At 36.5% G+C, this 15,856-nt stretch overlaps 1 protein-coding gene across 1 annotated transcript; it reads left to right on the top strand.

Annotated features, from left to right (window-relative positions):
- Positions 1–205: 205 nt before the first annotated feature.
- PLA2G15 (phospholipase A2, group XV) lies at positions 206–15,649 on the top strand (the record flags this gene model as incomplete). Its single annotated transcript, XM_009577319.1, is given in 7 exon segments — positions 206–277; positions 279–340; positions 6,988–7,146; positions 8,695–8,813; positions 10,414–10,512; positions 10,925–11,149; positions 15,062–15,649. Coding segments are annotated over 7 exon segments (1,248 nt in total), but the record flags the coding sequence as incomplete, so codon positions are not given.
- Between the last annotated feature and the right edge of the window lie 207 nt (positions 15,650–15,856).

Raw genomic sequence — 15,856 nt, 5'->3', positions numbered from 1 at the left:
AAACTTCTGATATAAAAAGGTAAACGCTAAACAAAAACTTTTTAAAAGATGCTGTGTATCTCAGGACCACCATGTACAAATTCACAGTTCTTAATAGATGGCTGAACTAACTAAGAGGATGTAGATTTGGAAGAAGAAACCACAAAAGGATGTCCTAAGAGGCTGGAGTGAAAATGTGAACACGATTTGAGTTCTCTCTGTGAAGGTTAGAAGCAATCTTTTATCCCATCTCTCCACTCTAGTGCTGGGTTTTAGCAATAAGCTTTGGCACTTATTCCAGCGCAAGCTTCTTGATGACAAAAGTGATAGTGTTTTAGTTGCTGATCCAATATTCAACTCTAGCTATGAAGGAATCAAAGAAGATTTAAAAGCAATTGGGATAAAGGGATAGTGATTATAGAAGCATGGAGTTACTACTGATGGATCTACTCTTAAGTATATACGTTCCCTAATGGGGATGCTTTTAAAAACCATGGCTGACCTACATTTTGTTTTCCTAAGAGCCATTCTGGTAAATACTGTGTGGCTGAGCACACGTTCATCAGTGAGTGGTTTAAAACATAGACTTTCTTGCTGTTAAAGTGAATTTTCATCAAACACTACAGAAATTGCATCTCTCACTATTCTAGTCAGTGCCTGCATTTTCAAACTTGCTGTTTTCTGCTGCCCAGTCCTGACCTGTCCAGAAAGTGAAGATTCAATGGGTTTTAAGATAATTTTTCTGGGTTGTCTGTAATTTTGAGGAAGTAGGTGCTCTTAGTGAGTGATTTGCTGTAACTTACTATTGTAAAATACCATGGTTTTTGATGTATAGAAATGACTGTCGTTGTAAAAACACCTGCACTAAGAGCTTAGCTGCCATTAGATGTGACATGGGCAGTGAAGGTCAAACAAATAAAGGAGAGGAAGGAGTGACTGTCGGTCACTCACTGGTTCTGTATGAAATGTTCCCATCTTGATTCTAGTTAACTTTTCATGACCTTTTCTTCACCCTTCTTGTGTATGTGACATGTTAAGATAAGCTTTTTAGGAATTACTGCGATGAGAATGGTAGAAGGGTTTAGGATAATCATTTAGGGAGGCATTCTAAGTGCTGGCTTAGCACAGGTGTTTGGGAGAGGGGAAAAGACCACATGCACTAGAATGACAACTGCAAAAGGAGATTGAGAGGTGTATGCAAGGCTGCATTATACAGGCCTATACAAGCCCGAGATGGTTTTGGAGTCCATACGAGAGGGGGGATACAGAGTTGATCCTCCTGATTTATCAGGCTGGCATCTGGATCCTTAATTCCTCACATGTGTTCAGTTTTTAAATATGTTTTTATCTTGTAGTAAATGTGGTCTCATGATCTAAGCATTCACTCCTGGTCTGTTTGGAAGTTAAAACCCTTAAGTAGAAAGAGGAGCTAACAAGTTTTGTCTCATTCTATGCATGGCAAGTTGGCCATCTGATCTTAAGGAATAAAGAAAGAAGGAATGCTGTTTAAAGGAATGTTGTCAACATAATGATCACTTCATAAATGTTTTAGACCAGTGATGGTCACAAGACCTAGTGTAACTCGCTCTCAAATTTTTTTGTGTGTAATGACCCCACTTGCAGTTGCAACCTGTGCTTACCGAAATAACGGAGGAGGAAGTAGAGCAGTAGTTTGCAAGTACGGGACGTTGCTTATTTTGGGTAACTTTGTTCTGCTCCCCAGGTACTAACAAAAATACTGCTTCTAGGAATCTCAAATCTGAAAACAGATGAGCTGCTTGAATACAACTTTGTAACTATTGGCTGTAGTTGTGGTGGCAACAGATCTCAGATTTGTAGAGCCCCCTAATTGGCTTAGGTGAGGTGTGGTTCTGTGAAACAGCTAAGCCAATCTAATAGCTCGTTAGTGCTCCCCCAGCTTTCCTTGTGCCTGCTTATTGGCCACTTTGTGGAGTCATTTGCTTGCTAAAGCATGAGAAAATTAATCTCTTGAGGAAGAAGTGATTAATTTTGTAGCTGAATTACCTTAGTGGAGGCACAAGGAACGTGGAGAGCGGCACCACTCCGTTTGGATTAGGTTATTTTTTAAGCTGGTCTGTGCATCATCAAATGGTGCCTTAGCAGCAGGAGCTACTATGCCTGAAGATCATGTTTGTACATACCAAGGGAGCAAGACCAGGGACCAAACTGACATGGGTAGTAATTGACACCAAAATACTGCAATGTAATTGCTCAGTTTTCCCTGAGATTTAAATAATAAAGCATCAAAGGGTGTTTATAGAATAGTGGCACTAGAGAAGAAACATGAGGTAAAATCCAAACCTTACTTCCAGAGTCCTGCCTGAAGGCTTGATATCAAAGACATAATGCTGATTAAAATGATTGTCTTGGAGTTCCTCTATCAAGTGTTTTTGGGGAAAAGGGGACTACTTAAGATACTAAATTGCTTTCTTGCCTTTTTTTAAGAGTTTCCTATTCAGCCAGGACAATATATTCATACAGGAAAATCTCCTTTAAGCCTACTGAATACCTCTGCTCGACTGACAGTATCTTCTAAAATTATATATATATATTCATTCTGTGCAAGTACTTCTGGATATCTGCTTCATGTTTACATGCAATTATAGTATTTTTGCACTTCTCTTACTGGTTTGGTTATATATTCAACACGCTTGTCTTCTAATGCTCGCAATAAGCAGTTCCTTTATTTTGTGGCTGTTCCTCCTCCTTCATTTTCTCATATAGTCCATCGATAATCACTGCGTACTATCTCATGTCTTATCAATTTTGGGAGCTGATAACCTGTCCTTATAAGATCAGCGGCGGATTCACTGAACTCTTTACCTTTTAGAGCTGACTCAACACAATTACTATATCAATGTTCTGATACCTTCTGCAAACAATTTGTTAGGTACTTGGCTAAAGTTTTCTAGAAAGACACCTAAATGAAGTTTGTTAATAATTGATTTACATGCAAAAGAGGTTTGTCTGTGAATTCCTACTGACTGCTAATTGAGGTATGCGTGTTTGTATGGTCAGGAGTGATTTAAATGTTTATGCCTCATGTGATCTGAGGTATCTAGGAGTATCATGTGAGATGTTGTTTGCTTTCTTGTTCCTAATTTTAAACACAAGCCTTTTCTGTGGCAGTCTGTCATTGAGTCTATGAGCTACTTTGAGACATTCTCCTTAGAGAACTGTGGTCAGAGTTTAAAATTAATTTTCCAGAAAATTTGGTTCATTTTGAAGGAAGGCTAATTTATAGAACCAAAAAGATGACAGTTATTTGAGGAAATTATACCAGTAAAAAAGTTACAATAGTTGGTATATATCCAAAGGCATTTGCATTTCCGATAAAAGTAGTAAAAAAGTACCAATTGATGGCCTCTTTGCCACACAAACGATAGCTTCCCTCCCCCAGTTATTATATAGGTACTATCTTTTCTTTTTTCCAAATGAAATTTAAAATCCCCCTATTCACGGCTTTTATTGAATGTTCTTTTCTCTTTGTTTCCTGAGTGGTATTAAGGCAAGTCACTTTCCAGGGTGCAATTTGCATATTGTCTTCTGCTGGGAACTGTGAATCAGTCATTAAGACTTAAGGATAGTGATAGGCAGGAGTATCAGTGTATCCTAAAGCTAGTTATTGTAGTTCCCAGACTTGGAAAAGTCTGTGACCTCTTTTAAACTTTCAAATGAAATTTGTAAACATGCTTTCCATAAATTTTAATCAAACAAGAACATATCCCAGAAGGAGATCTACTAGTTTTGTCAGGGCAGTGGAGACAAAAAAACCAGCAAAGGATACTATAATATTGGAAGTGAATTGGGCTCATCGATGTATTATAATGAGTTCTGTTGGGATTACCATCTTTGTGAAAAATGAGAATATGCTAGAACTGATACCCTATCAAATCTGATGGAAGCACTTTTTTCTGCTGAATATGAAATCTCATCATATTTCCAAATGTTGCAGTTCAGAAGTCAATACATGTATTACACAACTGCAAATTAGGGAAGCAAGAGTACTGCTTGAGATCTTTTGGACATCCAGTTTTAACTAGTGCTGATGTATTTTGCAGAACTTCACTTGCCAGTTATTTTGTACATTTATGGGATCAGTCTGCAGGCTTTAAAAAGTAAGAACTTTCTATAATGTTTCTATTATAGAAAAAGGCACAGAAAGCAAAAAGGCATAGAAACTAGAGATATTGGTAGATGAGAGGATGAGGAGAAAAATTACTTACAGATTACTCTGCCCCCAGATGCTTTCTGTGTATAGTCTGAAAGCAAAGGGAAATGTGTTTTTCTACTGCTTTCAAATTCCATCACAGAAAATTCAGAAAGGTATGTCTTTATCCCACAGAATTAATCTTCAATGTGATCTTTTTTAACCTGTTACTTATCAAAAAGCCACTAAGTAGTTCTCCAGCCAAAATGTAAATCATTAACACTTAAATTGTGTGGGGTGAGGACTGAAGATCTTGCATGTTTCTTTCTATAACCTGAAAAATCAAAATTTGCATTTCGTTCCCTATAGCTTCATCATGAACCCTCTTCAGCTTGCAGAATATACTTCAGAAAATAAAACACGAGTTGTGAAATAGTGATTAGCAGTTTCACTGTTAATATGGAAATGCAAACCTGAAAAAAACTTTTTTTTTTTGGTTAATCCCTGCTTTCTAAACGAACAGGCATCACACCTGTACATGAGACTTTATTTTTTAACTGCAGTACTGTATCTTGGCACAGGTGGAACTTGCCCCTTATTTTTTGTTCAGAATTAAATAAATTACTTTTCAACTTGTTCCTTGTCATCCCTTGGGTAAAAATTAGTATGTAATGTTTCTCATCTTCTGCTCTGAATTGGACGCAGGAGCACAGCCTCTGTCCTCAAGAAGCTTGAGGATAAAATATCTTAACCAAATTAAACTTGCAGTTAATCTAAGATCATGCCATTAAGTCCAAGCGAGACTTTGTACAGTTTCCTGCTTTCAGTACTCTTGTTGATAAACGTATCTTGATAATCTTAAACTTCTTCAGTTGTGAGTCTTCCTACTCTGAGCGGGAGTGCTTATGATTATTTGAGTGCTGTTTGGAAACCTCAGCAAGTTCTTAAAACTTTGATACTCCAGATGTTTAAGTTTTTTGAAAGGTATCTTTGCTGGAAGAACTTGATTTTTACCCAAGGAAATTAGATTCCAGGGTAGAACAGAATGTCAGTCTTCTACTTCATTTTGCATTGAAACTGAAGACAAAATCAACCTGTTCTGTCCTTGGCAGGTCTGCTGCTGAAACTGGCCGGCCATGAGTGATTGATATAAATAGAATTACATTCTGTTCCTTTTCTAATTAAGAGCACTGACACAGCACAGGCACGAGACTGTGGAACAAGCTGTTGCCTTATAGTTCTATAAGCAATAACTAAACAGCATTTTGTGAGGTTACAAGACTGAACTTCAGTAAGTTCTTTCTAGGGTATGATGCAATACTATAATCTCCCTTACTATGCTTTCCAGTATATCAGAGTCCTTGAAATATGACCTAAAATAAACTGTGGTCAGCTACTGGGTCTTTTAACGTTTCACTTAAGACTACAGAAATAAAAACACGAAAAACCTAGTGAGAAAGTAGGGGTAGTTAATAAAGAAATTCTGAGGTGTACCTTTTGTGGTGGGGCATAACCTGCAGTAGTTGAAGGTTGTAAGAGTGTGGTTGTCCAGGTCTATATTTAGTTTGAAGTTCTGTCCTTTTTCTGTTCTGCAATAAGTGTTTCTCCGAAAGCACATCTGGCTTTCCAGTTAAATTAGGTGTTCCACTAAAAGATATTATCTAACTATCAGTGTTCTATAGAACTTAAACTGTTTTGATTAAATAATTTACTGAAGTGGGGGGGAAAAAAGCAACTGTATGGGTAGGCCTGCATTAAAAAACTTCAAAATTAAACATTGACAAGTAAATAGGATACAATTATGCACACCCAAAAAAGGGGGGCTGTGTAGCTGAAAGGGGCAGGGAGGAACCCTTAAGAAGTGCCTAAGTCCTAAATTTTTCTAATACAGAGAAACTTTTCAGTTACTGAAGTATCTTTGCCTTTCTGGTTCTAGAGGGAAAAAAATGATTAAACATAAGAGAATGTAAGAAGTTTCTCTGGAAACTTACTGCTGAAAATTGTAAGATCATTTTTTAAGCTTAGTTCTAATTTAGAAATAATATTCCTGTCTCCATCTGGTGTTTAAAATAAAGGAAAATAAAACTTCGTCAAAGGAATACTGGCATTTAGTATATGCCTTAAGAACAGTGCACTTCAGAGAAGGTGCAAATACAAGACCCTTCCCTCCAGGTATTACTGATGTAATGTATAAAAAAAAAGTGAACATCAAAACTGTTGTTGCATCCAAACCTGAATGGAAAAGATATGAAACTATGTATTTGGATTATTATGCTAGCCAACTAAATCTTGTGTAGCAAAAGTGCGGTCGGAGGTGAAGAAGTGAAAATAAAAAACATAAATGGAGCTGCTTTCACTTTTCATAATTTTTTTTAATGTCAAATTGATAGTTTGCAGGCAACTGTTTAAAGATAACAGAAAGACTTGCATGTGCAATTTTAATACTCTGAAGAAAAAATTCTTTCACAAAGATTCAGTTTGCACTTTAAAACACAGCTAATTTTCATAATGTTTGAGACCATCTGTTTTTCACACCCATGGCCTAACATGACCTGTTCCTATATAGTCAGCTCTTTGAAGTTATGAACTGTTGACCCAGAATTATTCTACATGGTGGTTCCTCAGCTAATGATTTTTGAAAATCTAAATATTTTCAGTGGAAATGCAGTGCATGCAGTACTTTGTTCTTATGTAATATTTTACTATCCAGTTACAAAACTTAATGGTATCTCTGCATGCAGTGATACTGCATATGAGGGTTACAGTATTAAGCTGTGTATATTATAATGTAAAATGTTATACACTTTAATTTTAAGTGTCTCCTTTTTATATCTTTCAGTTCCGGGGGACTTAGGTAATCAGTTGGAAGCAAAGTTAGATAAGCCAACAGTAGTGCACTATCTCTGCTCTAAGAAGACAGACAGTTATTTTACACTCTGGCTGAATTTAGAATTGCTTCTGCCTGTCATCATTGACTGCTGGATTGATAATATCAGGTAAGACCAGAAATGTTGCTCTTTGCAGTTATCTCCTTTCCTTAGACTGACATGCTTTGTACAGAATGGCCGCCTTAAACTTTCTTTTCTGATTCAAGACCAGTGAGAGAAATGAATTAGAATTCTGCTAGGTAGAGTAACAGGATGAATTGGAAGATGTGTTACGTCTGAGGTAGCTTTCATCACTAATGAAAAGCAGAGGTTCTCTTAATTTCTCTTAATTTCTCTTAATTTCTTCCACTTTCTTTCCTACCAGTTACCCAGTTTTGGTTTGGGCGCTTATCAGACACTTCTGTAGGCTTAGCTAAAGCAGAACATTTTCTGTTTTTTTGATGAGTTACTTAAGCTTTGATGATGCAAGGGGGAAGGAGGTACATTGGGCAGCACAGAGGGGACAGGAAGGAGGAAGGTGAGCTTGCACTTTTGCTGGCAGTGTGTCATTAGAGAGCAGTCTCATGGGCAGCTGAGACACATGGGGTCCTTCAAGGGCAGTCTGGAAGTCTCTTTCCAGAATTATTTTGTTTTAAAACATTGCCTAATTTAAAGCTTCCAGACTATTTCGTCGTTCAATCTGCTTCATTAATGTTCCTGTAAAAATCATATAAATATCTCTATGAAAACAAGAAATATTTAGCTTGTGCAATTTAAAAATACTGTATTGGTATGTTGCTCTTTTATGTGAATATACCAAGCTGTTGTGTAGTTGTACCTCTGCTTTAAGTCTTGCTGTATGCCTTACAGGCTAGAGAGATTTTTGGTGTGTGAAGATTTGAGTATCAACAGATTCTAAGACTCCATCTAGGGGTAAAAACTTGCATTCAGAAATGGTAATTGTATTGATATGGTATTAAAAACAAACAAACAAAACCCCAACAACAACAACAACAACAATAATAATAATTAAAAAAACCCCTGACCCAACGCTCCAGATTCTTCATATCTCAAATTGATTTGAAAAGTATCTACAAAACACTCAATACCTCTATGTGTTTCCTGAGGTACCAATTGTTACTAGCCAAGAAGTATCAAGTACTCCCTTATGCTGGTATCTGTGTTCTAGTTAAACAGAAATGAATTATTTTTATCTAGGAGAATTTTTCTGGTATCTGATTTTACAGGTATTTTATCTTCTACTGCCACATTCTTATGTTCTTGACAAGTTTTCTCCATTATATGGCTTGATGCAAAGTGAACTGGTATAGAACTATATAAAGTAGCTTATATTCTAAAGTTGAAGTTCAGTCACAATTCTGTATACTCGGTTTTATAGAGAAGATAAGTCTCAGATTCTGCATGTAAAGCATTAAACTAATTAAAATAATTGTTTGCATTGTGTAACCTCCTAGCCATTAGAGTACTCTTATCATGTCTGCCTGTTTTTTTTTTGTTTGTTTTGTTGTTTTGTTTTTTTTCCTTCTAGGTAATGGCACTTGAAGTTCTTGCTACTGCACTCAGAATGTAAGACCCAATGTAGCTGAGAGTTGTCATGTGGTAATACGACACGTTTCATGTTTTTCTCTCTTTTTTTCTTCCCCCCCGCCCCCCCAGGCTGGTATATAACAGAACAAGTAAGATTACAGAACCACCAGATGGAGTGGATATCAGAGTCCCAGGTTTTGGGCAGACGTTTTCCTTGGAATTCCTTGACCCAACTAAAAGGAGCGTTGGTATGTACAAGCTGTGTCTGAAGTGCTTTGTCACTCATAGGATTTTTCTAGTCTGTCTGTATACAACAAGCTACTGAAATGTGATTTCAAATTACAGTTCTGTTTAGAAGTAGAAAAACAGATGGTTTTTTTTGTTTTTTGGTAGTAGGGTAGCACATGGCTCACTTTGCTTTTAAGTGTTTTTGTTGCATTGTATTGTTTTGTCTGTTGTTTGGCCTGATAGATTGAGACAAGAAGATTCCATGTTACTTAGTCTTGTGCCAAATTTAAGTTCTTTGGATGAAACTTGAGTAGGCACTTTGAAGACACACACTTTTGGAAAATGAAATGGGTTGAGTAGAAAATTCTGTGACTGAAGCTTGACAAGCAAAATAAAACCACTTCATTTCAGCTTATTTCTGAGTAAGATGTTCTTTGGCCTTAAGAATGAGTTAATGGGCCTGGGAGATATGGTACCGCACTCTGTAATTCCCTGTCTTTTGTCAGTGTCAGAATAATTATATAATTACATTTGTTCTGCAAAGGATTTTTGCATTAATGTGTTTGCAAGTTTTTTTGTTTAGTGTTTTTGTAGAAGTCATCTTTCAGAAAACACTGAATCTGACAAGCTTTTGTGAGGAGTTGTTAGCTGTGGCTGCAGACTTAAGTAATTTAATAGTCAGTAATGCACTGAGCTTCACATGCTTCATAGCATGGATTTCTTTTTCTTTTCTGTAGGGAGCAATCCCCAAAAGGGCAGTAATGTGCTTAATGATCTTCACTAGATGACTCTTATAACTAGAACAGGGCTATATTTAAAATTGCCTATGTTCACTTTAGGGACTATGTGATAAGCATTCAAGACTAACGAGTGAGATTCTGCTCAAAACTTAAATATGACTGTGATATGCAATAGGATGTTTTGACACTTAGTTTTTCAAACTGTTATTAAATGCATTTAATTGTGGTAATACTTACATCCTATGTGTCAAAGCTTGTAATATGTAACATCTTTCAATATATAGCCAGTCTGCAAATGTTTCCCTTCTTTGCTATTGAAGCATTATGTTCAGTCACTTTAGTTCACTACCTGATAGACAGAAAAATAGTTTTGGGGTAGTTTCCAGATTTTTTCCCTGGGGTACAGTGTAAGCATTTGTTTCCAAGAATAAAAGTTGGTGAAATCCAGGCCAGCCTTTATGAATGTATTATATACCCTACCTGAACTTAATGTGCAATCAACAAAAGCTAGGACTCTAATGTAGTAATTCTGAGATGTATCCTTTACAGTTCAAGGGTAAGACACATTTCTGCTGAGGAAGATTTATCCATGCTGTGTATGCCATGTTTTGCTGCCACACTTGTTTGATAGATCAGCCAACTAGTAAGAAGTTTTAATAATGGTATCCTCTCACTTTTGGGGGACAGCGAGCATAACTCATTTTGTTTAATATGGCAGCTTTCTAGATTGTCAAAGACTAAGACTACAGTTTTAATGTCTATATATATGGTATCAGAGATAATGTCTCCAGAACTTAGTTTGTTTCACGATAGTGTCTGACAGCTGCTTCTAATGCTAATCTTTTCACTGTTCTGTTTCTCTCTTATCTGATGTCTACAGGCAGTTACTTTTATATGCTGGTGCAGAGTTTAGTAGATTGGGGCTACAAACGTGATGAAGATGTAAGAGGAGCACCTTATGACTGGCGAAAGGCACCAAGTAAATAACATATTGTTGCTTGAACAAAATTTTCAAGCCAGCAAATAATGTTTTGGGTCTCTTCTCCCATCCCACCTGTACAATTATATTTCAAACCTTAATTTTGACTAGTTCTTGAGGCCTGGGTACCCCTGGACCCAGATGAAAGCTCTGTGGTGTGGTTTCTTTTTTTTGCTTTAAACAACTTGCTACTTAAGACTTGCTTAAAAACAAAACAACAACAAAAAACCCACACCACCAAAACACATGCCCACAAAAACACCCACCCCTCCCACTTAATACTGGAATTTCTAAGCTCTGCATTATTAATTCCACAGACAGTTTCAAAAAATAACCTTTTAAAGAATTGTGTTGAAGTTCAGCATTCACAATTAATAATTATAACTGTGTAACCTGTGTACGTTTATTTTAGATGAGAATGGAGACTATTTTGTGGCCCTTCGCAAGATGATAGAGTTAATGTATGAGCAGTATGGAAGTCCTGTTGTCTTAATTGCCCACAGTATGGGTAACATGTACACCCTCTACTTCCTCAACCATCAGACTCAGGATTGGAAAGACAAGTACATAAAGGATTATGTGTCATTAGGTGCTCCATGGGGAGGAGTGGCTAAAACTCTCCGTGTGCTGGCTTCAGGTAGGTAATTTGAGGGTTTGCAATGTATTTTGTTAGTAGTGCAAGATACTAACTAGACTGTTAACTGTAAGACTGGAGGATGAGAGTTTAAGGTACTATGAAGTTAAAAATAATTTTTTCATAAGTGATGGCAACTTGATGTTTCAAGCCTTGTGACCAGACTGTCATTCTTTATATTCATGGGAGTGGACTAAGTTTTTTATGTGCCTTAACCAGGAGCTGCATCCCCTCTTGACCTCTCCTAACCTCTTTTCAGCAGATTGTTGTGGCATCTGCTGTTTGGCCTGGTGTCTTCTATTTCTGTCACTTCTGCCTCCAGCCTGATTGCTCTCTGTTCAGTATTGCAAAGCTAACAAGGACTCCAGAGCATTCAGTAGTTTCCTTTGATTAAAGATCACACAGCTGCTTGAAGTTAACATTAAGTGGAACCTGTAGACATGGTGGTGAAGTGGTGCCCACAGCACAAATGCCTGTTTAAAGTTACAACTCTACAGATAAGGAAAGTGAATCTCTGAGATCTTGGGTTTAGCATACTGGATATGCCTGAGACTAAAAAAACTTGAATAAAGCAGCATAACGTATTTCACTAAGTAACTGCAAATGACTGATGGAAAACGTTCACTCACCCCATCATGTGATACCATAATTATTTCATGTGGTTTGGCATTTAGTTCATGGTGTTTCTGGCTTGTTAGCTTTGGATATCACTATCTTCTTCCTAAACAAAGCTGACATCAGAAACTGGAATTCATCAAAATGCAGAATACGCAGCAAGTGCCATGCATGGACAGATCAAAGAATACTTTGCTTAGCAAAGGCATTTGATTCTGAATAGTAGTGCAGAGCTCAATTACTAATTAGAAAACTTAAATTGGATGTTTATATTGAGTTATATGTTGTTAAATCTATTGCAATGGCACTGTAAAAATTGTTTTCCCTTTTCCCACAGGCTTTGTATGAGAAGTTTGCGTACTACAGAAATGGCAGGAAGTGAGCAATGTTAATATCACCTTCATAAAATTCCACGATTATATAAAATTCCACAGTCCCAGATTTCTGTTGGATTAAACTTTTGTGCTTCATATCTTGTTTGTCCTTTATAATGCATCTCATCCAAAGTGGCTAGCTATACAAATGCATAATGAAGAGTTAAATTTTTACTAAAATGTAGTCATTTAATCTGTATGTCTGTTGTACTAAACCCTGTGTTTTAGAGCAGAAATTTAAGAATCATGTTGGAAAGTTAAATGGGCAGAACATAATATCAGAACGCACAGTTTTAAGCTAATTCTGTCTCAAATATCTCTAGTAAATCACCACCATCACGTATTAACACTTGGATTACATTAGTCTATTCATGAGTTTCTAAAATTTACATTATCAGGGTGTTAGTATGCAGAAGAATTGTTGCTTCAAAGAAAAATACTGCATTGCTGCAGGAAAGACAAAGCAAGCTATGAATGCATTCTTTCTGCTCCCGTTCCTGTTTATGATATGGTAATGGCTAGGAACTTCATGTCAAATCCAGAGTTGTGTTATCGAAGTGGTAAACTGTACACAGGTGGAATTATTTTCTTTAGATCTTCTGTGATACTTTCTGCTACTTATTCATGTGCTTTGCAGCATCAATACTTATATCATTACAATTCCAGAGCCAATAAAGTGAGGATGTTCTTCCCACTACAGCGAGCAAAGACACAAAGTTCACTGTGGTGGTTTGTTTGTTTGTTTTTGTCAGCTTGAGATGCTAGCAGTGTCTTCCTTAGGCCCAATATTTTGTTCACTATAATGTTAATGACTGTTGTGCCTGATGACTTAAGCATGGTCTTAGCCATATGGTACTTCTGCACTTCAGAGAAAAGTAAAGGATTTGATAAGCATTTTCTAACAGTTCTTAAGAGAAGGCTGGAATAGTCAGGTTCTGTGTTTGATTATTCTACTGGAAATGAATTTTGTACACATTCCTTTCATTGTTCAATTCAGAACTCGGGCTTTCTTTGCTGAAAACTGCCAAGTAGCATTGAGTAGCTTAGTGGTGAGTGTGCACAGTTAAGTATTTATACCACACAGTAATATGAAACACATTTTTCAGGACCTTTGTGATTCTTGCTGTGCTCTTTTGAGTTTCCTTTTTATCTGTTTCAGATTTGTATTAGCAATGTCTCCATATAGTCCTCCTAAAGATGGCATTAAAGATTGTGCTTTAGGTCTCCTTACTGAAGCAATAGTGCCACCTTACGGAATTGAAAAACATACTTTGGTGTTATTTCAGGAATAGTGGTTTCGGTTTCAGTATTTCAATTTTTATGGTGTGGTTGACCTGCATCACTACATGCTATAACCACCTGGACCTAATAATGGAAAATCTGATTCAAGGTTCAGCTGACAAAAGAATTGAGGTGTGCTAGCCATTGTGATCATGGAAAATATGTTTGATCAGACAGTCACTATAAAAATAAACTCGAATCTGTCTCAGGGCTTATTTATTTATTTATTTAGTAAACTTGTTTCTAGTAATCGCTGTATCTGCCATCTATTAAGCAGCATTTAATTTTGTGAAGATGCAAGAACAATGGTTAAAATACGAAGAAAGACGCATATAAATTGTAACTTAGTCATGTGTTAGTTTGAGCCATCTTTGGAACAAACTGCTAAGAAAACAATGGACTTGATGTCTACAAAAAAATTCTTGAAATGTTTTGGTCAAACACTAGTTCTATAATAAGAGTAAGTCTAAATTTGGTAAAATGTAACAATTTTGTGTTTTATTGAGTATCAGATATTTAAGACCTTTATTGATAATAAGCTCTAGCTCTCTAGATTTATATTATATTAAGAAAATATAATGCCTTGGTCTGAACATTTCCCAAGTATAGTAGTTATCAACTGGTCTTTCAAGAATTATTGGTTTTGTCCGTCTCCCCCAGCAAAGATGTAGTTTAGGTTACCAGAGTTGCTAGAAAATATTAGTGCTTACATTAGAGAAAACCTGTGTTCTGAGCAACACAAGTATTTTAGCAGTTTTGAAATGCTGACTGGAAGGGAAGATGCTAATATTGGCAATTTTCCAAGGTTCCCACCAGAAGCTAACAAGCTCTAACTATTTTTTCACTGAAGTACTACACATAAAGACTGAGTTGGTCATTGAGTGCAGCATTCTTACTTGATAGCATAAGCAGAGACAGTAATACTTGCTTTGCTTCTATTTTCTTTTATGACAAGTTATCTTTTAGGTAACAATTGAGAGTCTGCCATTTTCTTTCAATTGTAGGCATGTTCTGCTAGGTTTTGTAACGAAGGGAGTGCATAAACTGGTAAAACACTATGCCAAATGGTAAATAAACCATATAGTAATTTTTATAGCTATTCTGAATGAAATACTGCTACTCTGCTTGTTTTGAATGTGCAAAACTTTAAACATTTTGTTAAGGCTATAAAGTCTCTTCATGAGTTCTTACGTGTATGTGGATAGTAGTATTCATCTGTTCTTTCAGCAAAAACATGATCTAGGTACCAGAATCACTGTAAAACACATTTCCAGAAGAGCATTTAAGACAAAACTGGCAAATGGTATAAATAATGCCTAATAAAAGCTGATTACCTACTTAGATAATATAGGAAATACTTTCTCCTTTAAAAAGAAGCGTATTGGAAAGGCAGCAGTGTTCTTGGTTTGGTTTGTCAGTCATTCATTCATCAACTTGCATTTAAATTTTTAAGTTATCAGAAGTTAGTTTGCAGAAGTTAATTATCAAGACAATCATAAATGAGGAAAAACTTCTCAAATTGTCACTGTAAGCAAAGGGAATAATCTTCTTATTCATGTTATCTCTGTGAGTGGTAGTAATTGCTGCTGGTTGAGATTCATGCATTGCTTTGTGTATAATGAAATTCTACTTTTTTTTTTTTAAGGTGACAACAATAGAATACCTGTTATCAGTTCACTCAAGATTAGAGACCAGCAGAGATCAGCGGTTTCCACAAACTGGATGCTCCCCTACAACTACACATGGCCTCCAGATAAGGTCTTTGTAAGCACTCCTACAGCTAACTACACTCTCCGGGATTACCAAAAATTCTACAGGGACATTAATTTTGAAGATGGCTGGCTCATGAGACAGGACACTGAACCCCTGGTCTACCAAATGACACCACCTGGTGTGCGCATACACTGTCTTTATGGTACTGGCGTGGAAACACCTGATTCCTTCCATTATGAAAGTTTTCCTGACAAAGAACCCAAGATTCTTTACAGCGATGGGGATGGTACAGTAAACTTACAGAGTGCCTTGCAGTGTCAAAAGTGGGTGGACATGCAAAAACAGGAAGTGGTGATATTTGAGCTTTCAGGAAATGAGCATATTCAAATGCTATCCAATGATACTACTATCTCCTATGTGAAAAAGCTGCTTTTTGATTTGTGATACCTTGTGTTGACAGTTATTTTCCTCACCTGTGATGCCTTCCCTTAAATATGGGAAAATGCCTTTTAATCCCTTGATATTTAGATATTTGAATTATTTATTTTGTGTTTGGTTTTTTTTTTTAAGGCTGTCAAGAAGTTGTTTGGTGTCCTAAATGATCGTTGGTCTCTGATTTGTGTTTATGATGCTTCATGGTATTTTCACACTCTGCAAATTTGGTCAAATACGCATTTTGGTGCCTCTGGTGTTGTGTCCAATATTCATACAGACTTTTGTTTGGAGA

Source organism: Fulmarus glacialis, unplaced genomic scaffold (genome assembly GCF_000690835.1).
Source record: "Fulmarus glacialis isolate BGI_N327 unplaced genomic scaffold, ASM69083v1 scaffold1805, whole genome shotgun sequence".
NCBI classification, from domain to species: domain Eukaryota; kingdom Metazoa; phylum Chordata; class Aves; order Procellariiformes; family Procellariidae; genus Fulmarus; species Fulmarus glacialis.
This window is presented reverse-complemented; position numbering and strand designations above follow the sequence as displayed.